Here is a 27,983-nt window from a genome sequence, read left to right as displayed (position 1 = left end):
TAAAATCCACGTAGACAACATCTTCATTTAACTTTACTGGTAACCTCTCTACTAGGTTTGTCAAACACGCCTCTCATGCACAAAGCTATGTTGGCTATCCCTAATCAGTCCTGACTATCAACACACTTATAAATCTGATCTTTCAGAACACCTTCCAAGACTACTACTGATGACAGGCTTACTAGCCTATAATTTCCATATTATTTTCTGAGCCTTTTTCAAACAACAGAACAAACTGAGCAGCCCTCCAATACTCTGGCACACTGGGGGCTTCTAATTCTGAATAGTTTGAAGATCCAGCACTTCCTTTATCTTAATCTCAACATGGTCCAGCACATAAGCCTGGTCTACACTGACCTCACAGTCCCTCTCCCTCGTGAACACTGTAAAAACATTCATTTTGTACTTTACCACCTATTCTGCTTCCATACACGTATTCACACCTTTATCTCTTTTCGTTCTTACCCGCACTCTCATCGTTCTTTTGTTCTTTATGTACATGTAGAACAGCTTTGAATTTTCCTTAATCCTTCTTGTCAAGGTCTTCTCATGCCCCCTTCTAGCTCTCTTAACTCCTTTTTTAAGCTTCTTCCTGGCTCCCATATAATTTTTGTGTGTCCTTACTGACTTTTGCTTCCTAGTATATGCTTCCTGATTCTTCCTGATTAGCCGTTCCATCTCTCTTGTCAACCGGGGCTCCTTTGCTCCACCTCTTTTCCCTCCCTCAGTGGGACAATCTATCCAGAGCCCTGTGCATGTGGTCCCTCAACATTTCTGCTGATCGTTTCCTTGAGAGCGTCTGTTCCTCAATTTACACTCCCACGTTCCTGCATAATCCCATGGCAATGAGCCTTTCTCAATAAAACTTTCTACCTTAGCTATGCTGAAGATCAGGAGAAACTTCTTAAAGCAGTAATTGGGAGAAGGCAGAATCATAACCTGGCACAGACTGGATGAGCTTAAGGCTATTTCTCTGCTCTAGTCTTCTGTGGTTTATGGTTCAATGTGGGGCATTGGGGGCAAGTTTGGGGTTTGATGCAGGGTTTGGGAAAGTAAACTGAGCAGGTACAGGAAGCGTGTGGACTTCTTTGGGCATCATGTATGTGGAGTGAGGAGGGATGTGGGAATTGGAAATATGTTGAAGATTTGTATCTGTAAGGCAGGGTGCTGGATTGAAGCCAGGGATGCTCTTCCCCTGAATACCCCCCTCCACTGTAGTGTGTTCAGGTTGTTATATTTGTCAGTTTTCTTCCCCAGGAGCTGAACACCCCAAATGAAACCACAGACACCAGCCTGAAGGACTTTGAGGGGGCAACATTACGATATGCATCATTGAATCTTGGGTACGTTCAGGATCTTCTGGTCACTGTTAAATATTGGGCAATGAATGGGCCTATCCCATTCTGACCCAAGCTCCCTGCCCCACATTGACCGCTACCCTCTTAAAATAGATCAAAAATGATAGATGTAATGTACAATAGAACATAACACCACAGTGCAGCCACTTCAGCCTGCGATGTGGTGCTGACCAATATAAGCCTACTCAATACAGGTAGTCCCTGACTTACAACCGTAATTGGGACCAAAGGATCAGTTGTATCTCAGAATGGACACAAGTTGGAATTTTGCCTGCGCGCATGGAGTTCTCTGAGTCTTCAAGAAATTTTTCAATCAAATCTTTATTTCATTATAGATTTTTGTTGTATTTGACAAACTATAACAGGGATACAGGGCATGTAAGAGCCAAAATGTCTGTGACTTACCTTGTTTGTCAGCGTATCAGGGTCCATAGGCTGGGTGCAGCCATCTTGATTCCTGTGCGCATGTGCGAATCTTCGATTGGCATATGTGCAAGAATTAAGCACCCTTACGATATTGAATTTGTGACCTTAACTTTCACGCATGTGCCAATCAAAATCCAATGTGCAAACCCACCACACATGCACCAACTGAACTCCAATACACAAACTCACTGCACATGCACCAAGTGAACTCCAATACACGAACCTACTGCACGTGCGCCAACCAAACTCCAAAACGCAAACCCACCACGCATGCGCCAACTGGTGACTCACGCATGCACACAATATCCCTGTTAAAGTTTGTGAAATGCATCATGAACTGTGTAAATTTTATATTTTCTCTTCTACCCATTTTTTAAAAAATTTGGTCGTATGTGCGGATGGGCTTAGGTCGAGTAGGTTGTAAGTTGGGAGTATTTGTAATCTAACCCTTCCCTACCTCACACTCATTACCTTTATTTTTCCTGCATCTATGTGCCTGTCTTTTAAATGTCCCTATTACCCCAGCCTCCACCACCATCCCTGGCAAAGCATTTCATGTAAAAAAAACACCCCTGACATCTCCCCTAAACTTACTTCGCCTCATTTTAAACAGATGCCTTATTCTATTTCCTACTGTTGCCCTGGGAAACAGGTGCTGGCTGTCCACCCTATCTATGCCTCTCATAAACTTGTGGACCTTTATTAAGTCTCCTTCCATCCTCCTTTAATCCAAAGGGAAAGTCTCAGCTCTGCTAACCTTGACTCATTAGACAGATTCTCCAATTCAGGCAACATTCTGGTAAATCTCTGCACCTTCTCCAAAGCTTCCACATCCTTCCTGTAATTAGGTGTCCAGAACTGAACACAACATTCCAAGTGTGGTCTAACCAGAGTTTTACAGAGCTGCGTCGTTACCTCACGACTTTTGAACTCAATCCTGGACTAATAAAAGCAAGCACACCGTAGGCCTTCTTAACTACCCTGTCAACCTGTGCGACAACCTTGAGAGATCTATGGATTTGGACCCCAAGTCCCTCTGTTCTTCCACACCGTCAAGAATCCTACCATTAACTACGTACTCTTCAAGTTTGACCTTCCAAAATCCATCACTTCACACTTATCCAGATTGAACTCCATCTGCCCCTTATCCTGCTGTAACCTAGGACAGGCTTTTGAACTCTTGAGGTGATCTCCGTTGTGGCTGAGTAACTTTGTTTGATGTTCTTTACCAAGCGTTGTTGTATTGTTCCTCACCATCCCTATGTGAGGCCCTGCTGATGCTCCCTGTCTAAGAGCTGTCTTAACTGAAGTTCAGTGGCACTTGATGGACCATGACTAAACATTCTCTGGGGACAAATCTTCTGCACACATTCAGCGACTGAATATTCTCCCTGGCCCCTCTCACAGGGGCCAAATCTAACCTACACTTAAATATTGACAGGGAACCAGCCTCAACTACTTCCTGTGGCAAAGAATTCCACACATTTACCACTCTCTGAGAGAAGAAATTTTTCCTTCAGTCCTAAAAAACTTCCCCCTTATCCTTAAACTATGGCCCCTGATTCTGGTTTTTCTCAGCATTGGAAACAACCTTCCTGCGTCTACTCTGTCTAAACCCTTAAGAATTTTATGTTTCTATAAGATCCCCCCTCAATCTTTTAAATTCCAGAGAATACAAGCCTAGTCTATCCAAACTTTCTTCATATGCGAGGCCCTCCATCCCCGGTATCAGCCTAGTGAACCTTCTCTGCACCCCCTCCATGGCGAGGATATCCTTCCTCAGATAAGGCACCCAAAACTGCACGCAGTACTCCAGGTGTGGTCTCACCAAGGCCCTGTACAGCTGCAGCAGAATCTCCCTACTCCTGGACTCAAATCCTCTCTCTATGAACACCAACATACCATTCGCCCTCCTCACTGCCTGTTGCACCTGCACGCCCACTTTCAACAACTGATGCACAGCAACACCCAAGTCTCTCTCTGCATCTCCCCTTTTCTGAAACATACCATTTAGATAATAGTCCTCTTTCCTGTTCTTACCTCCAAAGTGGATAACCTCGCATTTATCCACATTAAACTGCATCTGCTATGTCCTGGCCCACTTGCCTAATGTCCAAATCACCCTGCACTCTCCTAGCATCCTCCACACAGCTAACCCTGCCACCCAACTTCGTATCGCCTGCAAATTTCGAGATACTGCTACCTATTCCCACATCTAAGTCGTTGATATATATCGTAAACAACTGCAGCCCCAGCACTGAGCCCTGCGGTTCCCCACTAGTCATGTTTATGGCAATTGTGCCAATGGCCAGTTCCGTCCTGAATCTGACCCACTCCCTCCCACCCCTGATCTTTCATCCCCTTCTCACACAAACTCTGAGCTCTCAGGAGCCAGTCCTGGCCCCAGTACTACCTGATGTTTTTATCACTCTGTTCATGCCCTTGCAATCGTTCTTCCCATCATTATTGACACTCCCCTCTGGCTCCTCTTCCCGGCCATTTCAATCTCTGCCTCAAGCCCATTGTCCTCAACATGTCACCTCCCTGGGAATGTCCGTCTGCAGCCCAGCACATCTCTATTGATTGCTTCCCCCCATTTCAGCTGCTGCAGGAGAAGTGAGTGGAGCATTGACTGCTAATTTCAACTAATTACTGAAAACTACTTGAACTTTAATATTTGTTTTTCTCAGGGGTCCAGCAGAAGAGGACAGCACCAAAAAATTGATAAACCTTGATGATCAATCAAAGGTGAGGTCAGAGATGTTTGTGTTCGTTGCCTTTCCCAGCTGTTTGTACCCAGTCATTCTGACCACTCCAGGTACATGCAGCTGCTCCTGACCTCTGGGCAGCCAGTGCAGGGAGGGTGGGCTGGATTCGTGGGACTATTTCTGGGTTTTGCCAAGGAGGCTGTTCGCAGGTCTTCGGGAGAATGTCCATGCCGACTGGGACCACTTAACCGAGAATAAATCATGCCAGATGTATCTGGAGTGAAACCATGTGTCCATTGGCTTCCTGGAGCTCCACTGGGTCTGGATAACTGCACAGAAACTGCAGCGTATCCCCTACCCAGAGAACATTTCATTTATAGTTGTTTATTGGCCCAGAGAGGAGCTCGCTGCTCAGCAACGGCTCTTCCTGCCTCCCTGTGTCTTTATTCCTCCATTCACAACCTCCCTCCAATCCTCGAGCCTTCCTCTTGTTTGTCTCTGCCAAGCTAGCTGCATCACCCTCACTGACCATGGCTGTGTGGTCCTACAGTGTTTTGCAGTCCAGTCCCTCGGTTGGGTGGAGATGTTGGAGGAAGACCTGGCTCCCGGCAAGAGTAGCATTGCTGTCAACAACTGCATCCGACAGCTGTCCTACCACAAGAGCAACCTGCACGACGGGGCTGGCACCTGGGGTGAGGTATGTTGATATGCACTGGCATTCAGCCTGGGAACCACTGAGCGAGGTAGGAGTTGGGTTCATCCCTCAATACCCTGACATACAGAGCTAAAACTTTTCAAGCAATGTTCGTGTTGCTGGTCATGCTTCAGTGAAGTTGGGCCGATCCAGGAGCACATGGAACCGTAGAACACTAATGGACCTTCAGCCCATCTAGTCCATGCCAAATTATTCTTCTGCATTGTATCATTGCCTTGTATCCAGACCGTAGCCTCCCATCCATGACCTGTCCAAATTTTTCTTTAATGTCATATTCACCCATTCATCTGGCAGCTCATTCCACACTCCCACCATTCTGTGTGTGAAGTTCCCCTTTAACATCTCACCTTTCACCCTTAACCAATGAACTTCAATTCTTGTCTATGCCTGTTAACTTTGCCTTTAATTCTGACAGGAAAGTACAAACTCAGAATTCTCAAAATTTCACCTTTGTGGCCTCCCACTTACCAAGCACACACTTGCCAGAAAACAACCTGCCCCGGTTCACGCTCACCAGATCCTTTCTCATTCCTTCAAACTTGGCCTTTCTTCTGAGGACCAGGACCAATCCTTATCCATAATTATCTTCTTCACGCAGAGAGTGGTGGGAATGTGGAGGTGAACTGCCAGCTGAAGCGGTGAACGCGGGCATGATTTTGACATTTTAGGAACATTTGTATGGGTACCTGGATGGAGGGGTATGGAGAGATATCTTCTGGGTGCAGGTCAATGGCCCTAGGCAGAAGAATATCTTGGCCCAGACTAGATGAGCTGAAGGGTCTGTTTCTGTGATTTAGTGTTTGATGGCCTCTGCAGTTTCTTCCCTGCTTCCCACAAGGTGCTTGAGTGCACCTCATCCAGGCCTGGGCATTTGTTCAACTTTAATCTACTCCAAGGCTGCTAACATTTCCTCCCTTGTATGGTTCAGCACCTCACCACTTGTTTACTCCAATTCCTTGGCCTCCAGGATCTCCTTCACATAAAAACTGATGAGAAAAAAATCATTAATTCTCTCCCAAGACGTGCCTCACTCATGCCTTGCTCATTCCTTGATGAAGGGCTCAAGCCTGAAACATTGGTTATGAATCTAAAATTTTGTTGTATGAAGGACACATTTGACCTGCTGAGTTTCTCCAGCTTTGTGTTTTTACTTTTTCTCTCCCAAGCCAACCTTAAGAATAACAGGTACCCATAGAATCTCTTGGGGTTCTCCTTTATCCTGCCCGCCAACTCCATCTCACATCTCTTCTATGTCTTCCTGGTTTGCCCCTGAAACTCCTACAGTTTTTGTACTCATCAAAAGATCTATTTGGTCTGGAGTTCTGGAGTATGATGGAAGCCTCCTTTTGCCTGACTGGAGCTTTAATATCCCTTATCAACCAGGGTTCCTTAAATTAATTAGCCTTACCCTTCACCCAAACATGTAGTGCCTGAACTCTTGCTGTAAAACATTTTACACTTTTCAGTTGCAAATATCTCACCAAATCAATTTCTACACTTGTTCTCTTTGAGTACAGCATTGGCCCCCAATTTCTCGTCTGCCTCACCTCTGCTCTGACCTCAGCCTCCTGGCCATCGCGTTTAAACCATCCTGAGAAGCAAATCTCGTTGCTAGAATACTGGACCCCATTCAGTTCAGGTACAACCAGTATGTAGCAGCACTGATTGACAGCTTTATTCACAGCGGATGCAACATTGGATTCTTCACTCCCCAAACACCACCCAGCCAGACCTCTCTGACCTTCTCATTGGCTCACTGCCACACGGGTGATCCTGACACTCTCACTATGCTCCTCCTGCATCTCAGATCCATCACCCATATACTGTTGCATAACACACCCGCACATGCACACTGTTACCCCCTCGTATCACGTTGTCAGCAACGGCCGGGACCACTCACGTTAAAGGGAAGTATACGATCCTGACAAGTCCCTCTCGTATAGGTCACTTCTGTCCCAAAAGAGATCCCAATGCTCCAAGAATCTGAATCCCTGCCCCTGCACCAGTTCCTCAGCTTTACATTCATAGGACCTTCGGAGCAGAAGTAGGCCATTTGGCCCATCAAGTCCGCTCCCCCATTTCATCATGAGCTGATCCATTCTCCTACTCAGTCCCACTCCCCTGCTTTCTCCCTGATACCCTGGATACCCTGACTATTCAGATACCTCTTGATTTCAGCGTCAAATATATCCAATGACTTGGCCTCTACAGCTTCCCATAGTAATAAATTCCAGAGGTTCACCGTTCTTTGGCCAAGTGTAGGTAGAGCATTGGCTGATTGGCAGGAAGCAGAGAGTCGGAATACAGGGATCATATTCTGATTGGCTGCCGGTTGCTAGTGGTGTCCACAGGGGTCAGGGTTGAGGCCACGTCTTTATATGTTGTATATTAATGATTTGGATTATGGAATGAATGGTTTTTTGGCCAAATTTGCAAATGATACAGAGAGAGGTGGAGGAGCAGGTTGTGTAGAAGAAACAGGAAGATTAGGAAAATGGGCAGAGAAGTGGCAAATGCAATACAATGTCAGAAAGTGGATGGTCACACACTTGGGTAGAAAAAAAAATGGGCAGAAGAAAATTGAAAATCCCCAGATGCAAAGGGTCCTGGGAGTCCTCGTGCAGGAGCCCGAAGGGAAACTTGCAGGTTGATTCGGTGGTGAAAAAGGCAAATGCGGTGCTGGCCTTGACTTCAAGAGAAATAGAATATAAGGACTGGGATGTGATGTTGAGGTTTTATAAGGCCCTGGTGAAACCTCACGGGAGGATTGTGAGCAGTTTTGGGCTCCTCCTTTAAGAAAAGCCGAGCTGATGTTGGAGGGGGTTCAGAGCAGATTGACCAGGATGATTGTGGGAATGAAAGGGTGAGCATCAGAGGAGGGTCTGACAGCTCCTGGCCTCTATTCATTGGAATTTAGGAAAATGAGGGGGGGGATTTATTGAAATATTTTGAATGTTGAAAGGTGTGGACAGACTAGATGTAGTTGTTTCCCATGGTGGGAGAGTCTCGGACAAGAGGGCACAACTTCAGGATTTTTTTGAAAATTTTAATTAAAAGTTTTCCATATGTATAATCATCGTCAGATACAAAATACAGTGATCTTCTCCAAAGGAATGCAGTTCCAATGCTCCATACCCAAATGGGTGTCTATTTCCATGTTACTGCTGTCTTTACAATCTCTACAAATTCTTTTTGATATTTGGATAATTTCAATTTTGGTCTTATCCCTTCAATATTACCTAATAAAAATAAGATTGGATTTTGTGGAAATTTAATTCCAATAACCTATTCTAAATAGATCACCAAGTTTGACCAAAAAGATGATACTTTGGGGCAAGACCAAGTCGAATATAAAAAAAGTGCCTATCTCCTGACCACATCTAAAACACTGATCAGATAGATATCAGTTCAATCATTTAACTTTTGTGGTGTAAGTTATCCTTGATGTAAAACAGCATTATTTGAACTAACCTATATGTAACATTTATAGTATTTGTCACACTATCTCAGCACCAATCTGGCCAGTTTAGTTCATCAATATTAGTATTTAGATCTGTCTCCCAATCTTGTCTGCACCTATGCATCCCCTGTTGAAAAGTCCCCTTCTGCAATAAAGTATACATCACTGAAATAAATGTCTTAATATTTCATATCAACAATTCTACATTACCACATTTCGTTAACACCATTGTTGGACCCAATTTATCTCTTAAATAAGCCCTTAATTGATAATAACAAAAAAATTATATTCCATATTTATTTTTTAATTGTTCAAAAGACATTAAATTCCTTCCTTCATAACAATCTTCTAAATATCTAATTGCTTTCTGAGACCAAATATTTAAAAATTGATTATCCATTGAGAATGGAATAAGTCGATTTTAGGCAAGGACAGGCCCCCTCATTCCAATTTCATCGTTTACCTTATTCCAGATATTAATCAAATGTTTCAACAAGGTTGCTTCCCTCTTCCCAGATAATAATTTCCATTCCCATTTATATATAAAATGTTCTGACTTCCTCTCTCCTATTTTATCAAGTTTTATTTTAATCCAGGTTAGTTTTTCCTCTATAATAATTTTTAAAATTTGGTCATTGTAAACCTCCTAACTCAAACTTCCATGTCAATTTATCTAAAGAAACTCTCGACATCTTACCCTTCCAAAGAAAATTTCTTAAGTATTTATTTAATTCTTGAAAAAACTTTTGCAGTATCATTATTGATAATGTTTGAAATAAATATTGTACTCTAGGAAATAACCATATAATAATTACAGCATGGAAACAGGCCAGTTTGGCCCTTCTAGTCCGCACTGATCCAAGTACCCTCTAATGCCACCTACCAGCACCCTGCCCATATCCCTCCACCCCCCTCCCATCCATATACTCATCCAACTCTTTCTTAAATGACAAATTAATACCCAAGGACTTGGCCTTCCTAACTAACCTACCATGTGGAACCTTATCAAAGGCTTTACTGAAGTCCATATAGACAACATCCACTGCTCTACTCTCATCAACATTCCTAGTCCACCTCTTAAAAAAATTCAACAAGATTGGTCAAACACGACCTTCCACACACAAATCCGTGTTGAGTGTCCCTGATCAGACCCTGTCCCTCCATATACTTATATATACTATCTCTAAGAATACTTTCCATCAATTTACCTACCACAGACATCACACTTACAGACTGATAATTGCTAGGCTTGCTCCTCGAACCCTTTTTAAACAAAGGAACTGCATGCGCAACACGCCAATCCTCCGGCACTACACCCGTCTCTCATGACATTTGAAAAATCACCTGAACATTCATTTTGACACAATTACCCTACCCAATAATGTTATTGGCAACATCTTACACATTCAAATCCTCACCAATTTTCTTAAATAAAGGTACATAATTCAATTTGTATACATTCTCTAGATATTTTATTCCATTCACCGGCCATTTAATTGGGTATCTTGTTGACAGTGAGTGTAATCCACTATCATAAGAGGCATAATTTCACTTTTAGTCCAATTTACTTTATAATCCAAAACCTTGCCATATTCGAGGTTCGATTGCTAACATAAATAAAGCAGGTGATAAAGGGCATCCTTGCCTACGAGATCTAATTAATGGAAACGGTGTTGAAGCCTGCCCATTTGTAACAAATTTAGTCTTAGGATCCTTATATAAAGTTTTAACCCAATTTATAAATATCCGTCCTATCCCAAATCCTTCAAACAGTTTAAACAAGAATCCCATTCTAATCTATCAAACGCTTTGTCTGCATCCAAAGGCACTGCCACACTTAGGATTGAAGGACGGCTGCTTAGAACAGAGACGTGGAGGAATTTCTTCAGCCAGAGGGAGGAGAATCTGTGGAATTGGTTGCCACAGGTGGTTGTGTAGGCCAGGCCATTGGGTGTATTTAAGGCTGAGATTTTTAGGTTCTCGTTTAGCTAGGGCATCAAAGGTTATAGGAAGAAGACTGGGCAGTGGGGCTGAGTAGGAAGATAGATCAGCTCGTGATTAAATGCTGGGGCAGACTGGATGGGCTGAATGGCCTATTTCTGTTCCTATGTTTTATAGACTAAAGAAAATCCTCCACATCTCTGTTTTAAATGGGTGCTCCTCAATCCTGAAGTTGTGCCCCCTTGTCCTTGACTCCCCGACTGTGGGAAACAACTTTGCCACAGGCCACATGCAGCTGAGATTCCCCTTATCCTTCTGAACTCCAAGGAGTACACTCCAAGAGCTGTCAAATTTCCCTCAAACTTTCCTCATATGCTAATCCCTTCATTCCTGGAATCATCCTCATGAATCTTCTCTGAACTATCTCCAATGCCAGAACATCCTTTCTTAAATAAGGAGCCCCAATCTGTAACCTGTCCTCCAAGTGAGGCTTCACCAGTGTCTTCTAAACATCAAATCCTTGCTCTTGTATCCTGTCGCTCTAGATATGAATGCCTGCAATGCATGAAATGTATGGAGATGAAGTAGGAAGAGGTGCTTGCTGCCTTACAGCAAATAAAGGTGGATAAATCCCCCGGGTTTGATATGATCTTCCCTTGGACCTTGAGAGAGACGAGTGTAGACATGGCAGGGGCCCTGGCAGAAATTTTTAAAACATCCTTATCCAGGGGTGAGGTGCCAGAGGATTGGAGGGGAGCGCATGTTGTTCTGTTTAAAAAAGGCTCCAAAAGTAAACCAGGAAATTACAGGCCAGAGAGCCTGATATCAGTAGTGGGTAAATTATGGGAGGGTGTTCTGAGAGATCGGATATACAAGTATTTGGACAGCTGTGTGCTGATTAAGGATAGTCGGCAGGGCTTTGTGCTTGGTAGGCCGTGTTTAACCAATCTTGTAGAGTTTTTTGAGGAAAGTAGAGGAGAGAAAGGCTGTGGATGTTGTTTATATGGACTTTAGTCAGGCCTTTGACAAGTTCTCACATGGGAGGTTAGTTCAGAAGGTTCAGACACTGGGTACCCATGGAGAGGTTGTAAACTGGTTTCAAAATTGGCTGTGTGGGAGAAGACAGAGAGTGGTAGTAGATGGTTCTTCTCAGGCCGGAGGCCTGTGACTAGTGCGGTGCCTCAGGGATCAGGGTTGGGACCATTGTTGTTTGTTGTCTACATCAATGATCTGGATGATGTGGTGAATTGGATCAGCAGGTTTTCTGATGACACTTGATTGGAGACGTTGTGGACAGTGAGGAGGTTATCAAAGCTTGCAGAGGGATCCGGACCAACTGGGAGAACGGGCCAGAAAATGGCAGATGGAGTTTAATGCAGAAAAGTGTGAGGTGATGCATTTTGGAAGGGCAAACCAAGACAGGACATACACCATATATACCATATAACAGTTTATGGCATGGAAACAGGCCATTTCGGCCCTTCAAGTCCACGCCGGTTCACTCAAACAACTCCACTCAATCCCCCCACCTATTTTCCGCCCATAACCCTCCAACCCCTTCCTAACCATGTATATATCCAGCCTCCTCTTAAATTAAAGAATTGACTCTGCCTCAACTATTTCCTCTGGAAGATTATTCCATTCAGACACCACTCTCTGAGTGAAGAAGCATCCACTAATGTTTCTCCTAAAACTTTGCCCCCTTACCCTCAACTAGTGTCCTCTTGTTTCAACCTCCCCTGCTCTCAGGAGAAGAATAACTTCTTCAATCTTTCTCTTTACTCTAGGTATTTTAAGCCAGGCAACATCCTGGTAAATCTTCTCGGCACGCTCTCCACCTTATCTATATCCTTCCTACTGAACACAATACTCCAAAGCTGGCCTCACCAACGCCTTAAACAGTCGCAACATCATTTCCCAGCTCCTAAACTCTATGCTATGATTTATAAAGGCTAACGTACCAAATGCCTTCTTAACCACCCTGTCAACGTGGGAATCCACCTTCAAGGAAGCCTGCACCATAACTCCAAGACCTCTTTGTTCTTGTCCATTCCCCAATGTTCTCCCCTTCACTACATATGTCCGATTCTGATTATTTTTTCCAGAAATTAAGTAAATGGTCGGGCACTGAGGAGTGCAGAGGAACAGAGGGATCTAGGAATGCAGGTACATTGTTTCCTGCAGGTGGCGCCGTATGTGGACAGGGTTGTAAAGAAAGCTTTTGGTATCTTAGTCTTTATCAATCAAAGTATTGAGTATAGGAGTTGGGAGTTATGATGAAGTTAAAACATTGGTAAGGCTAAATTTGGAATTTTGTGGGCAGTTCTAGGTGCCAAGCAACATTGAAAGAGAGCAGAGATTTACTAGAATGTTTTCGGGTCTTCAGGAGTTGAGTTACAGGGAAATATTAAACAGGTCAGGACTTTATTCCTTGCAGTGAAGAAGAATGAGGGGAGATTTGATCGAGGTTTACAAGATTATGAGAGGTATAAACAGAATGGATGTGAATAGGCTTTTTCCACTTAGATTGGGGGAGATAAATACGAAGGGTCATAGTTTTAAGCCAAATGGGGAAAGATTTAGGGGGAACATTAGGGGAAAGTTTTTCACTCAGAGGGTGATGGGAGTGTGGAACAAGCTGCCATCTGATGTGGTGAATGCAGGTTTGATTGTGTGTTTAAAGTGTAAATTGGACAGGTACATGAATGGGAGAGGACTGGAGGGTTATGGTGTTGGAGTAGGTCAGTGGACTAGGGAGATGATGATCAGCACAGACTAGAGGGGCCAAATGGCCTGTTTTCTGTGCTGTATCGTTCTATAGTTCTACCCTCTTCCTGCCTTCAAGATGTGATAGTGTCCCTGTGACTCCTGTCTATCACACCCTCTGCCTCCTGAATGGAGTTTATCCAACGCCAGCTCCAAATCCTTAACTCAGCTTGTCAGGAGCTGCAACTGGATGTACATCCCACAGATGAAGTCATCAGGGATACTGCTGGCTTCCCTGATGACCCACATTTTCCCTGCCTTGGCTGCTATTCCCACTGTCTATGATTAGATGAACAAAATATATATCTAAAAAACCTGCTCTTACCTGTGCCTACCTACTGAATCCTTTTGGTTCCTTGAATATGATGGTCCTTTCTGACTTCAACTCCGACTATTCCTAGCCTCTTACCTGTTCTTACTTAAGCTTGTTGAACCAAAGCCTCACCATTCTGACTCAGAGAGGTAAGGCTTTGGCTGGATCAATGGATTGTCTCCCTCTGGTTTTTCCATTGCTGAGCTCCTTGGTTTTGGTTGCCATTGAGTGCAAGGTTGTTGTTAGTGACACCATTCAGCCAAGTTTTCAATCTCCTGTATGCAGACTCATCGCCCCTTTTTATACAACCCACTACCGTGATATCATCAGAAAATTTGCAGATGGTATTGTTGTAGCAAGCCATACAGTCGTAGGTGTTTAGCAAGTTGAGCAGGGAGCTAAGAACGCAGTTCTGTAGTGCTCTGCTACCGATGGAGATTGTAGAGGAGATTTTTCCCAGTCTATTTGCATGTTAAAAAACCTCCATGACTACACAACATTGCCCTTCTGACACGCCTTTTCTATCTGCTATTATAATTTGTTTGCCACATCCTGGCACTATTTGGACGTCTGTAAATAACGGCCAACAGTGTCCTTTCACCCTCGCCCTTCCTTAATTCAGCCCACAACGATTCTATACCTTCTGATTCTATGTTACCTCTTTCTAATGATTTAATGTTGGTCCTTACCCAGAGCTGTGCCACCCCCCTCCGCTTACCTCCCTATCTTTTTAATACACTGTGTATCCTCCAACATTCAGCTCCAAATTACATCCATCCGTTAGCCACAACTCCATGATGGCCACGTCGTACCTGGCAATGTGTAGCTGTACTGCAAGGTCATTCCCTCATTTTTGATGTTGCGTGCATTTAAATACAAGGTCTTCAGTCCTGTATTCATTACTTTTTTGACTGTCCCTGTTGTATTCCAACTCGTTCCCATGGCTGCAATGTTGCCTTCTCTGCCTGTCCTTCCACACAAGTTTCCCGCCAGCTGTCCCTACTTGTGCGCCAATTGCTCCCTCCTCTTATCTCTTCACTCAGGTTCCCCCCCCCCTCGCCCTGCAAATCTGATTTAATACCCCCCCTCCCCCCAACAGTGTTAGCAAATCTCCCTGCCAGGATATTGGTTTGTATAATCAGCCATAATGGAATGACGAGGTGGACTTGATGGTCCAAATGTCTTACGATATTATGGCATACATGTCTGTGCCCAACACGATGCCCAAATCCAATTAAAACTCAGCTTCTTGTACCTGATAGCTATCCTTCCATCCCTTCATAATCATGTCTATTTTGAACTCTCTTAAACACTATTATTGTATCTCTTTCCATGTTTTATCTACCATTACCCACACCACTACTTCACCCATTCTGCTGGTTTCTGTGCTCGTTTGCAGTGCTGGCAATAGCGTGCACTCAGAGGTTGTCAGACCTCCCCCAATTATTTAATGAGCTAGTGCGATGGCTAACCTTCCACTTGACCATGCAGGAACCCCACCCACTCCTTGCTGTCCATGGGGTCTTGCTATTTCTACATGACAAATTGATTCCTTGCACTGGCAATATGGTTGTTTTACACCCAACCCTCTCCTTTTCAGGGTAAAGAGATGTTGCTGCTTCTGGAGAACGACACCTTAAATCTCATCGATCCTGCAAGCCAGAACTTGCTCCACATGCAGCCCATCGTCAGCATACGTGTGTGGGGTGTTGGGCGTGACAACGGACGGTATGTAATCTCACTAAATGTCCAACCTGAAACCCACCCCCCAACTCCATCGTGCTGATGCATTTGCACCTGCCCTCCCTGACAACGGTGTCCTCACATTAACCCTTGGATTACTGCTTTACCCTTTGATCTTTGTAGAGATGATGTTGGAAGGATGACCTCTGGTCCCTGTGCCTGGGGAATGGTGCCATTGCAGCACCCTGCCTGCTCCTGCCAACCCTCCCTTATCCCATATCCCCAGAGTGAACTGGCTCTGACCATTCCACAACGTCTACTCAGGGCATCTCCAGATAACTCCTTGGCCTTGAGATCCAGCAATAGAATGCAGTTTGTGTTGAGACACTACAACTCTCTCAAACACCACAATTGCAAATAAAATTTACTGCATATATGCATGCAATAGTTGAATTTTGGGGACCAATTTTTAGGGTAAAATTTAGTGGATCCACTATTACTTTTGACTATGGTAAGGACCTGCGTCGATTGGGGCATCAGGCACTGAGATAAGCGGCTGGCTGGGACCAGGTGGGAAGTCCGTGTTTGGGGGTGTTGGGCACTCGGAGAAGCAGATGGGCTGATGGCCGGAGTGTCAGGAGCTCAGGGGGGGGGCGGATGGTCGGGGCATTGGGAGCTCAGATGGGTGGACGGCCAGAGTGTCAGCAGCTCAGATGGACAGACCTAGGGCGATGGGAGCTCGGATGGGCAGACGGCTGGGGTGTTGGGAGCTTGGTGGGTGGACGTCTGAGGCGTTGGGTGCTCGAATGAGCGGAGGGTTGGGCCATTGGGAGGTCAGATGGGCAGATGGCTGGGGCATTAGGAGCTCAGATGAGCAGGTAGATGGGGCCTAGGCATGAGTCCTCAGTTGCAGCGTCAGGAGCTCGGATGGGTGGGCAGCTGGGGTGTTGGGAGCTCGGATGGGCAGTCAGTCGGGGCCTCAGGAGCTCAAATGGGCAATCAGGCGCAGGCAATCAGGCCTAGGCAAGAGTTCACGGTCGGGAGCTTGGATGGGTGGGCAGTCAGGGCCAAAAATAGTGAGGACTTTTACATGCGAAATATGGGAAATACTAGGTTTCTTGGCCAAAAGTAGGGAGGTTGACATTTACGCAGTGTCGACAATTACAGGCTTATACACGGTAGTGTAGCTGACCACTACCAAGAAACACACACACACACACACACACACACACACACACATACACAGTGTGGTAGGTTAAGCTCACTCCTTTATTAGGGCTGGAAAGGCTGCTTTTATATTGTTTAAGTTCCGGACGTTTTTGCTGATTGACTGAGTCAAACATGTGAATAACAATAATGGGCGGGAACATCCATGCATAGGAAGGCCCTTCTTCGCCAGAATGTTTCTGCTGAGTTAGCTGGGCAGCTTGACCAACGCCATTTTAGGGCTGTTGGTCTGATGCTGCCCCAGCTTCTACCCCCGCCACTTCGTTGTCCTAGGAGTCGCTTTAGTGATCTCTATCTGCGTCTGCTGCCACGCGATGTGCCAGTCTGATCTACACAATTACGGGCCGTCACAGTAGCACCAGGACCAGTCACAAAAACAAGGCAATGATCAGCTATTGGTATTTCCAATAAAACTAGCAACTTCCTTCCGTCAGCGGTGAAAGCAGCCAGGGAACGCAAGAGGGGAACAACCTCTGAGTTGGTGTTATAACCACTTACAGCACAGAACAGGCCAGTTCGGTCCTACTAGTCCATGCCGGAACAAATCCCCACCCTCCTAGTGCCACTGACCAGCACCCAGTCTATACCCCTCTAGTCCCCTCCTATCTATGTAATGATCCAGTCTTTCCTTAAATATAACCAATGATCCCACCTCGACCACATCTGCCGGAAGCTCATTCCACATCCCCACCACCCTCTGCGTAAAGAAATTTCCCCTCATGTTCCCCTTATAATTTTCCCCCTTCAATCTTAAACCATGTCCTCTAGTTTGAATCTCCCCCTTAATTGAAAAAGCCTATCCACATTTACTCTGTCTGTCCCTTTTAAAATCTTAAACACCTCTATCAAGTCCCCTCTCAATCTTCTATGCTCCAGAGAAAAAAGCCCCAGTCTGCACAACCTTTCCCTGGAACTCAGACCCTGAAATCCTGTCAACATTCTCGTGAACCTTCTCTGCACTCTCTCTATTTTGTTTATATCTTTCCTATAATTTGGTGACCAAAACTGTACACAGTACTCCAAATTTGGCCTCACCAATGCCTTGTACAATTTCATCATAACCTCCCTACTCTTGAATTCAATACTCCGATTTATGAAGGCCAACATTCCAAATGCCTTCTTCACCACACCATCGACCTGAGTATCAGCCTTGAGGGTACTATTTACCATAACTCCTCAATCCCTTTGTTGCTCTGCACTCCTCAATTGTCTACCATTCAATGTATATGACCTATTTAAATTTGCCTTTCCAAAATGTAGCACCTCACATTTATCCGTATTAAATTCTATCTCGGTGGTTCAGGCTACATGAGTAGAAATGCTCAGGTCCTGAGATGCAAGAGGCGATTCCCAATAATTGGCTCCACTTGCCACTGGCCAGAGAGCAGAATGATTTGAAGGAGACAACTGAATATAACAGATTAGAAAGAAAGAGGAACAATGAACAATGAGATGAGTGAGTGAAGCAGGGGTGGGAAGAAATGGAGGGATGATGAGGGAAAAATAATGGGACGGAGAGTGAGAGACTAGGAAGAAAAGGAATGAGGATTGCAGTTAGTGCAAGGGCTTTGCACAAGAGGCTTTGGTAAAGAGCTGAGCAAAGGGGCAGGTAGGAACATGTGAAATCTTTCAGACAGTGGAATTTTGCTCAGTGCAGTTGGATGCCGATCAGGGAAGAGGTTTACACAAAGGTGCTGGAGAAATTCCCAGTCCCCTTCCATCACCACCCTCCTCCATCTGTCACCCTCAATAACTTCCTTTAGCTAATCCCACTTCCTCCAAGTCTGGGTCCCAGCTATGCCTGCTTTTTATTGGCTGTTTGGAGCAATCCATGATTCATGCCTAGATGGGCAAGGATCTTCAACTCTTCCTCCGCTATGTCGACGTTGCTGCAGCCTTCGACACCCAATGAGTTTATCCATTTATCCACGTTACTGCTAACGTTCACCCCAACCTCAAATTCACAATCTAGCTCTAGCAACTCTCTCCCCTTTCTCAATCTCTATGATGAGATTGCCAGGAAAGAGCTAAAGGAAGGACTTGGGAGAGCTCGAAGAGGCCATGAGATGGTCTTGGTGAGCAGGATTAAGAAAAGGCCAAGGCATTGTGGCAGTATGTGGAGAACAAGAGGTGAGGATGGGAGTGACAGTGGAAACGTGTGCATGGAGATGAACGAGGTCATGGAGGCTCTTAATGAATATTTTGCTTCAGTATCCAAACTAGCTGAGGTCCTCCAGCATTTCTGTTTTTACGACAATAACAGCATCTGCAACCTATCATGTTTCACTTCATCAGAGATGAGACATACAGCACTGTAGCAGGCCTTTCAGCCCACAAACCTGTGCCACCCTATTGACCTACAACCCTGGTACATTTTAGAGGGTGAGAGGAAACCGGAGCCTCTGAGGACACAGGAAGAACATGCAAACTCCTTGCAGACTGCGCGGGATTCGAACCCCGGTCCCAATTGGTGGTGCTGCAACAGCGTTGTGCGAACTGCTACGTCAACTGTGCCACCCCTAGGACTAGACAAGGACCTTGGTAATTGTGAGGATGACTTGTGGTGGACCGAGGCGCCAGAGCATGTTGACATTAAGAAATGGGATGTGTTGGAGCTTTGGTAAAGAATTAAGTTCGATAAGTGGCCAGGACCAAACAAGGTTTACCAAAGGTTACTGTGGGGAGCGAGGGAGGAGATTCCTGGCCCACTGGCGATGATCTTCACATTGGCACTGGGGACAGGAAAAGTGTCAGAGGATTGGAGGGGTGAAAATGTTGTTCCCCTGTTCCAGAAAAGTAGTCGAGATAACCCAAGGAATTACAGACCAGTGAGGGCACGCTGTTGGAGAAGTTCCTGAGATAGGATTACAAGCATTTAGAAAGGCCTAATCTGGTTAGGGATAGTCAGCATGGCTTCGCCAGAGGAAGGCAGTGACTCATGGGCCTGATTGAATACTTTGAGGATGTAACTAAGCTCATTGATGCAGTTAGAGTGGTGGATGTGGTGTTTGTGGGTGTCAGTGAGGCACCTGATAAGGTTCCCCATGAAAGGCTCATTCAGAAAGTAAGGAGACATAGAATCCACGGAGGCCTTGCTTTGTGGATACAGAATCGGTGCCCAGAGATGGTAGAGGGTGGGTGTAGATGGTTCGTATTCTGCATGGTCGGTGACTAGTGGTGGACCCCTGATAGTTGTGATCTTTATAAATCAGATTTAGATTTCAGATTTATTGTCAGAGGACATACATGACAGCACCTACAACCCTGAGATTATTTTTCCTGTAGGCGAGGCAGAATTACCACTTTTTGGTAGTGCAAAAAAATGTTTACTGAAAGTACACATGTAAAGTTGCCACCAACCAAATGACAATAATATCAACTACTCCAATTCCACTTCAACCCCTCTCCTGAGTCTCTATCCTTCTGCATCCCATCCTCCAGCTCTCCACCACTTCCCATCTCTCCACTCAGTGAGCTACCCTCTCCCCCATTGCTTCTCGGCTTTGTTCTCTTCTACCCTCCCACCTGTCGTAGATAAGAGTTTTAAGCAGGTGGTTACATGCAGAGTGCAGGATTCCATATAACCATTTACAGCACAGAAACAGGCCAGTTTGGCCCAACTAGTTTGTGCCGAACATCATCTCCCATCCAGTCCCACTGACTCGCATTTGGGCCATAACCCTCCACACTTCTCCCATCCATATATCTATCCAACCTATCCTTAACTATTAACATCGATCTCGCTTCTACCACCACTGCTGGAAGTTCATTCCATACCCACACCACCCTCCGCATGAAGAAATTCCCCCTTATGTTTCCCCTAAACGTTTCCCCTTTTCCTCTCAATCCATGCCCTCTTGTTTGAATCTCCCCCACTCTCAGTGGGTCCACATTGACTCCATCCGTCCCCCTTATAATTTTGAAAACCTCTATCAAATCGCCCCTCAACCTTCTATACTCCAGGGAATAAAGTCCCAGCCTGCTCAACCGTTCCCTGTAACTCAAACCCTGGAACCCTGGCAACATTCTCATAAACCTCCTCTGCCCTCTTTATACTGGTTATATCCTTCCTGTAATTTGGCCACCGAAACTGCACACAATATTCTAAATTTGGCCTCACCAATGCCTTATACAATTTCTACATGACATCCCAACTCCTGTGTTCTATATTCTGATTTATGAAAGCCAACGTACTAAATACCTTTTTCACCACCCTATCCACATGTGATTCAACTTTCAGAGAATTATGTACCAAGACTCCTAAATCTCTTTGTTCCACTGCACTCCTCAATTGTCCACCATTTAACATGTATGTCCTTTTTGATTAGTCCTACCAAAATGTAGCACCTCACTTTTATCAGTATTAAACTCCATCTGCCATCTTTCAGCCCACTCTTCTAACTGTCCTATATCACCCTGTCAGCTTTGATAATCTTCCTCACTGACCACAACACCGCCAACCTTTGTATCATCTGCAAATTTACTAATCTAATTTGCCACCCTATCATCTAGATCGTTAACATATATGACAAACAGCAGTGGACCTAGTACCAATCTCAATAGAGGGGTGACATCAAGAGAGATAAGGGGAGAAAGAAGTCAGTGCAGGGTAATCCTGTGGCTGTTGCCCTCAGCAACATGAATACCCCTTTGGATTTTGCTGGAGGATAACCAATCTGGGCCAGACAGCAGCCAGACCAACAACACCATGGTCGGCTCTGAGCCTCAGAAAGGAAGGGTGAAGTCAGGCAGAATGATCGTCACAGGGGACTCGACGGGAACAGACAGGAGTTTCTACAGCTGCAAGAGACTCCACGAGAGTGTGTTGCCTTCCAGGTGCTCAGGTCCAGGATAAAACAGGAAAAGTTAGGTTAGGCAGCGAAAGTAAAAAATCAGAAAGAGCAAGGAGGGTGAAAAAAGCAAATCTGAAGTCTTTATATCTTAATGCAAGAAGCATTCGGAACAAGGTAGATGAATTAGCTGTGGAAATTGAGATAAACAAATATGATTTGATTGGGATTACAGAAACATGGCTGCAGGGTGAGCAAGCCTGGGAACTTAACATCCCAGGGTATATGATATTTAGGAGGGATCGGCAAGAAAGAAAAGGGGGTGGGGTAGTATTGATGGTGAGAGAAGGGACCGACACGAATGACAGAAAGGATATCAACTCGGAAGATGCGGAATCTATATGGGTAAAACTAAGGAATAGCAAGGGGCGGAAAACGTTAGTGGGGGTGTTATATAGGCCTCCAAATAGTAGTGTAGAGGTGAGGGAAGGCATTAAAAGAGAAATTAGAGAAGCGTGCAATAAGGGAACAGCTGTCATCATGGGAGACTTTAATTTGCATCTAGATTGGACTAGTCAAATTGGTAAAAATGCTGAGGAGGAGGAGTTCCTTGAATGTTTACGGGACGGTTATCTAGACCAATATGTCGAGGAACCAACTCGGGAGCAGGCCATTTTAGATTGGGTATTATGCAATGAAAAGGGGCTAATTAACAATCTTGTTGTACAAGGCCCTTTGGGTAGGAGCGATCACAATATGATCGAATTCTCACTCAACATGGAGAGTGATGAAATTAAATCCGAGACTAAGATCCTGAATTTAAATAAAGGGAATTATGATGGTATGAGACGGGAGTTGAGTAAGATTGATTGGGTGGTGTTTATGGGGGAGTTGACTGTGGATAATCAATGGAAAGCATTCACAGATTTAATGGAGAAATTGCAAAAATCGTTTATACCGGTTTGGCATAAAAATAAACCAAAAAAGGTGACTCAACCGTGGATAACAAGGGAAATTAGAGACAGCATTAGGTCCAAAGGGAGAGCATATCAATTGGCCAAAAAAAGTACCAAATCCGAAGACTGGGAACAGTTCAAGATGCACCAAAGGAGGACAAAGGGATTAATCAAGAGAGCAAAAATAAATTCCGAAAGTAAGCTTGCGGCAAATATAAAAACCGACTGCAAAAGCTTTTATAAATATGTCAAGAGGAAAAGATTGGTGAAATCCAGAGTAGGTCCCTTGCAGTCGGAATCAGGGGAATATATAATGGGGAATAAGGAAATGGCAGACCAATTAAATTCTTATTTTAGTTCTGTTTTTACAAGAGAGGATACAAATAACCTCCCATGGATGTTGGGAAACATAGAGACTAATGCAAGGGAGAAACTGAAAGAAATCAGTATCTCTAAGGACATGGTCTTGGGGAAATTGATGGGATTGAAGGCAGATAAATCCCAAGGGCCTGATAATCTACATCCTAGGGTACTTAAGGAAGTGGCCATTCAGATAGCAGATGCTTTAAGAATTATTTTCCAGAACTTGATAGACTCAGGATCAGTACCCATGGATTGGAGGGTAGCTAATGTTACCCCACTATTTAAAAAGAGGGGTAGAGAAAAAGTGGGGAATTATAGGCCAGTGAGCCTTACATCAGTAGTGGGCAAAATGATGGAATCCATTATTAAGGATGTAATAGCGGAGAATATGACTAGCAGAGAAGGGATCGGACAGAGTCAACATGGATTTACAAAAGGTAAATCGTGCTTGACAAATCTATTGGAATTCTTTGAGATGGTGACAGGTAAAATAGATGGGGGAGAGCCAGTGGACGTGGTGGACCTGGACTTCCAAAAGGCCTTCGATAAGGTCCCGCATAAACCACTGGCTTACAAAATCAAGGCTCATGGGATTGGGGGCAAAGTATTGATGTGGATTGAGAACTGGCTGGCAGGTAGAAGACAGAGAGTTAGGATAAATGGCTCATTTTCTGAGTGGCAGGCAGTGACCAGTGGGGTACCACAGGGATCTGTACTGGGACCCCAGCTGTTCACAATTTACATTAATGATCTGGATGAGGGGATTGGATGTAATATCTCCAAATTTGCAGATGACACTAAGCTAGGAGGGGTTGTGTGCACGGAAGAGGGGGTCAGGAAGCTCCAGTGTGATTTGGATAAATTGAGGGACTGGGCAGATACATGGCAAATGCACTACAATGTGGATGAATGTGAGGTTATCCACTTTGGTCATACAAACCGGAGGGCGGATTACTATTTGAATGGCAATAGATTAAGAGATGGGGAAGTGCAGAGAGACCTAGGGGTACTTGTACACCAGTCTCTGAAGGCGAGCATGCAGGTACAGCAGGCAGTTAAAAAGGCAAATGGTAGGTTGGCCTTCATATCAAGAGGGTTTGAGTATAGGAACAAGGATACCTTACTGCAGCTGTACAGGGCCTTGGTGAGACCCCACCTGGAGTATTGTGTGCAGTTTTGGTCACCTTATCTAAGGAAGGATATTCTTGCAATGGAGGGAGTGCAGAGGCGATTCACCAGGCTGAGACCTGGAATGGCAGGAATGACTTATGAGGAAAGATTGCGCAAATTGGGATTGTACTCGCTGGAGTTTAGAAGATTGAGAGGGGATCTCATAGAGACCTATAAAATTCTGGCAGGACTGGACAGAATGGATGCAGATGGGATGTTTCTAAGGATGGGAAAATCCAGAACCCGGGGCCATGGTTTGAGGATAATAGGCAAACCATTTAGGACCGAGATGAGGAGGAATTTCTTGACCCAGAGGGTGGTGAATCTGTGGAATTCATTGCCACAGAGGGCAGTAGAGGCAGGTTCATTAAATCTATTTAAGAGGGAATTAGATCTATTTCTTCAGTATAAGGGTATTAAACGTTACGGAGAGAAGGCAGGGACGGGGTACTGAACTTTAAGATCAGCCATGATCTCGTTGAATGGCGGAGCAGGCTCGAAGAGTCGAATGACCTACTCCTGCTCCTATCTTCTATGTTTCTATGTTTCTATGTCACTGAGCGGGTGCAGAATAGTCTTAATGGGGAGGGTGAGCAGCCGGAGGTCGTGGTACTTATTGGTATTAATGACCAGGCAGGAGTGGGGTAGCGGTCCTGAAAAGTAGGTTTAGGGAGTGAGGAAAGAGGCTAAAGAGCAGGCCCACCAAGGTGGTCATCTCCGGATCACTCCCCGTGCCATGAGCTGGGGAAGGGCAGAACAGGAAGATGGTGCAGATCAACGTGTGGCTGAAGAGATCATGCAGGGAGCTGGACTTCATGTTCTTAGACCATTGGAACCTTCTCTGGGGAAAGGGTGACCTGAATAAGTGGGGCGGGATACACCTGAACCTGAAGGGAACCCATATCCTGGCAGGGAGGTTGTTATTGCTGTTGGGGGGTGGGGTTAAACAAGATTCACAGGTGGGGGGCGGGTGGGAATCAAACTGAAGAGACAGGAAGAGGCAGTTGGCACACAAGTAGGGACAGCTAGTGGGGAGTTTGTGTGGAAGGACGGGCAGAGAGGGCACCGTTACAGCCAGTGGGGATGGGTTGTAATGCCACAGGGATACAGTCTAATGTAACATATACTGGGCTAAAGGTTTATATTTAAATGCACACAGCAGAAGGAATAAAGTGGATGAGCTTGTGGTGCAACTACAGATCGGCAGATATGATGTGGGCATCACGGAATCGAGGTAAAGGATGGAAGTCATTAGGTGCTGAATGTCCAAGGATACATAGGGAGAGGCTGGTAAGCAGAGGGGGTGGAGCGGCTCTGTGGATAAGGAACAACATTAAAACATTGGAAAAAGGTGACATAGGATTAGAAGATACAGAATCATGTGGGTTGAGCTAAGAAAGAATAAGGGTAAAAGGACACTGTTGGTAGTTATATCCAGACCTCCAGACAGTAGCTGGGATGTGGACAACAATTTACAACAGCAGATAGAAAAGGGGTGTCAGAAGGGCAATGTTCTGGTCGTCATGGGGGATTTTAACATGCAAGTAGATTGGGAAAACCAGGTTGGGGTTGGATCTCAAAAGGTAATTTGTAGAACAGCTTTTTAGAACAGTTTGTTGATGAGCCCATGAGGGGATCGGCTGGACTGGACTGGGTTCTGTGTAATGCACCACAGGTGATAGAGAGCTTAGAGTCAAGGAACCATGAAGGGTAGTGATCACAATATGAATGAGTTCAATTTAAGATTTATCAGGGAGAAACTAAAGTTAGATGTATCGATATGTCAGTGGAGTAAAGGGACCTGAGAGAGGAACTGGCCAAAGTAGATGAGAAGGGGGCACAACAGCAATGGATGGTTTCTGCAAGAAGTGAGGAGGTGCAGGAGAAATACAGACCAAAAAGGGGAAATATTCCAATGGAAAACTCAACAACTGGGGCTGATGAGGGAAGTCAAAGCAAAAGAGAGGGCAGACAAGAAGCAAAAATGAGTGGGAAGGATTGGGAAGATTTTAATAACTTACAGTTATTAAAAAAAACTCATCAGGAAGGAAAAGATGAAGTATGAAAGAAGGCTCACAAATAATATCAAAGGGTACAAAAAGGGTTCAAGAGAGGTGAGAGTGGATCTAGGGCAACTAAAAAATGATGCTGGAGAAATAATAATGGGAGACGAGGAACTAAATGAGTATTTGGCATCAGGCTTCAATGTGGAAGAACGAACTGTGGGCCAGATTCTGAAGGGGATCAGGGAAGGGAAGTGAGTTACTATTTCAAGGGAGAAGGTGCTCAGAAAGCTGGTGGTCTAAGGGTGGATTAGTCGCCTGGACCAGATGGATCGCACCCTCGGTCCTGTAATAGGGAGTGATAGAGATTGTGGAGGCATTGGAAATAATCTTTCAGGAATTAGTGGATTCTGGCCTGGTCCCGGAGGACTGGAAAATCATAAATGTCACCCACGATTCAAGAAGGGAGAAAGGCAGCAGGAAGGGAATTATTGGCCAGTTAGGCTGATGTCGGTGGTTGGGGAAATGTTGGAGGTGATTGTTGACAAGGATGAAGTTACCGGGTACTTGAAGGCACATGACAGGACAGGCAAAAGCAGCAACCATGTCTTACTAATAGCTACAGCATCATATTTCCAAGTATCAGTCCATGTTTTAAGCTCATCTACCTCTCTTACAATGTTCCTAGCATTAATATAAACATTTACGATCTTCTTCACCTCTAACTTTCTGCTCATCATTAACAGTGTCAACAACCTTACTGTCTTCTTTATCTTCCTTCTCCCCTACATCTATTCCTACCCTCTGGTCCCTACCCCCTTCTTATCTACTTTAAATGCACTGATTAGGAATATTTGTGCCCTCCAGGTCAGACACAAACCATCCTGTTGGAACAGGTCCCACCTTCCCTGGAAAACTGCCCAATTGTCAATAAATCTGAAACCCTCATCCCTGCACCACATTTGCAGTCACATGTTAATCCACACAATCTTACTACAGGTATTCCTAAACTCACCTGCACGTAGCTCTGGTAGCAACCCTGAGATTGCTATCCTGGAGGTCCTGTTCTTTAACGTAATCCCACATGTCAATCTACGCCTTGAGCTTGTCTGCCTTTCCAGCAATACTTCTCGTATTGAAATAAATACACCTGAGAATATTTCTATCCCGTACAACCCTTTGATTCCTGTCTGTACCTGCAGTCCTCACATGACCCTTGTCCTCCACCTCACTATCTACTCTATCACTCTGGTGACCCTCCCCCTGCAAATCTAGTTTAAACTTGCCCACAGGGATATTAGTTTCTCTTCCCCCCCCCCCCCACCCAGTTCAGGTGCTAACCGTCCCGTCAGAACAGGTCCCACCTTCCCTGGAAGAGCCCAGTGATCCAGAAACCCGAAGCCCTCCCTCCTACACCATTTCTTCAGCCACGGGTTCAGCTGCATTAACTTTCCATTTCTAACCTCACCAGCACGTGGCGCGGGCACCAATCCCGAGATCACAGGCCTGGAGGTCCTGTCCTTCAACCTAGCGCCCAACTCCCTGAACTCTCTTTGCAGGACCTCCTCACCCTTCCTACCCACATTATTGGTCCCTACATGATCCACAACATCTGGCTGCTCATCTTCCCTCCTTAGAATCGGGAGAACTCGATCTGAGATATCGTGGACCCTGGCACCAGGGAGGCAACAGACCATCTCTCCCACAGAACTTCTTATCTTCCCCCCTAACTTTTGAATCCCTCTTTTCCCTCCTTCCCATCTGAGTTGAGGGTCCAGTCTCAGTGACCACTACAACTTGTCCCTGATAGGCTGTCTCCACCAACAGTATCCAAAACGGTATACTTAGTGTTGATGGGAACAGCCACAGGGGTACCTTGCTCTCTCTGTCTATTCCCCTTCCTTCTCCTGACAGTCACCCAGCTGCCTGCCTCCTGAGATTTGTGGCTGACTGTCTCCCTGAAACTCCTCTCTATCACCCTCTCTGCTTCTCGAATGATCTGAAGTTTATCCAGCTCCAGCTTCAGTTCCCTAACTCAGTTTGTAAGGAGCTGTAGCCAGATGCACCTTCTGGCACCTTCTGCATAGTTGCACTGTCCCAGATT

General features: G+C 45.1%; 1 protein-coding gene across 5 annotated transcripts in view; it reads left to right on the top strand.

Moving 5' to 3' along the window:
• Positions 1-27,983, top strand: part of apbb1 (amyloid beta (A4) precursor protein-binding, family B, member 1 (Fe65)) — a 109,750-nt gene that overhangs the window by 41,217 nt on the left and 40,550 nt on the right. For all 5 annotated transcript variants that reach the window (XM_069892314.1, XM_069892311.1, XM_069892312.1 and 2 more), the window contains 4 exons: positions 1,258-1,343; positions 4,475-4,532; positions 5,043-5,189; positions 15,288-15,415. In XM_069892314.1, coding sequence (XP_069748415.1) covers positions 1,258-1,343; positions 4,475-4,532; positions 5,043-5,189; positions 15,288-15,415 — 419 coding nt within the window. The remainder of the gene's footprint in view (positions 1-1,257; positions 1,344-4,474; positions 4,533-5,042; positions 5,190-15,287; positions 15,416-27,983) is intronic.

The sequence above is a fragment of the Narcine bancroftii genome, chromosome 7 (assembly GCF_036971445.1).
Source record: "Narcine bancroftii isolate sNarBan1 chromosome 7, sNarBan1.hap1, whole genome shotgun sequence".
Classification (NCBI taxonomy): Eukaryota; Metazoa; Chordata; class Chondrichthyes; order Torpediniformes; family Narcinidae; genus Narcine; species Narcine bancroftii.
Note: the sequence above shows the minus strand (reverse complement) of the source record. Positions and strands in the feature narration are given on the sequence as shown.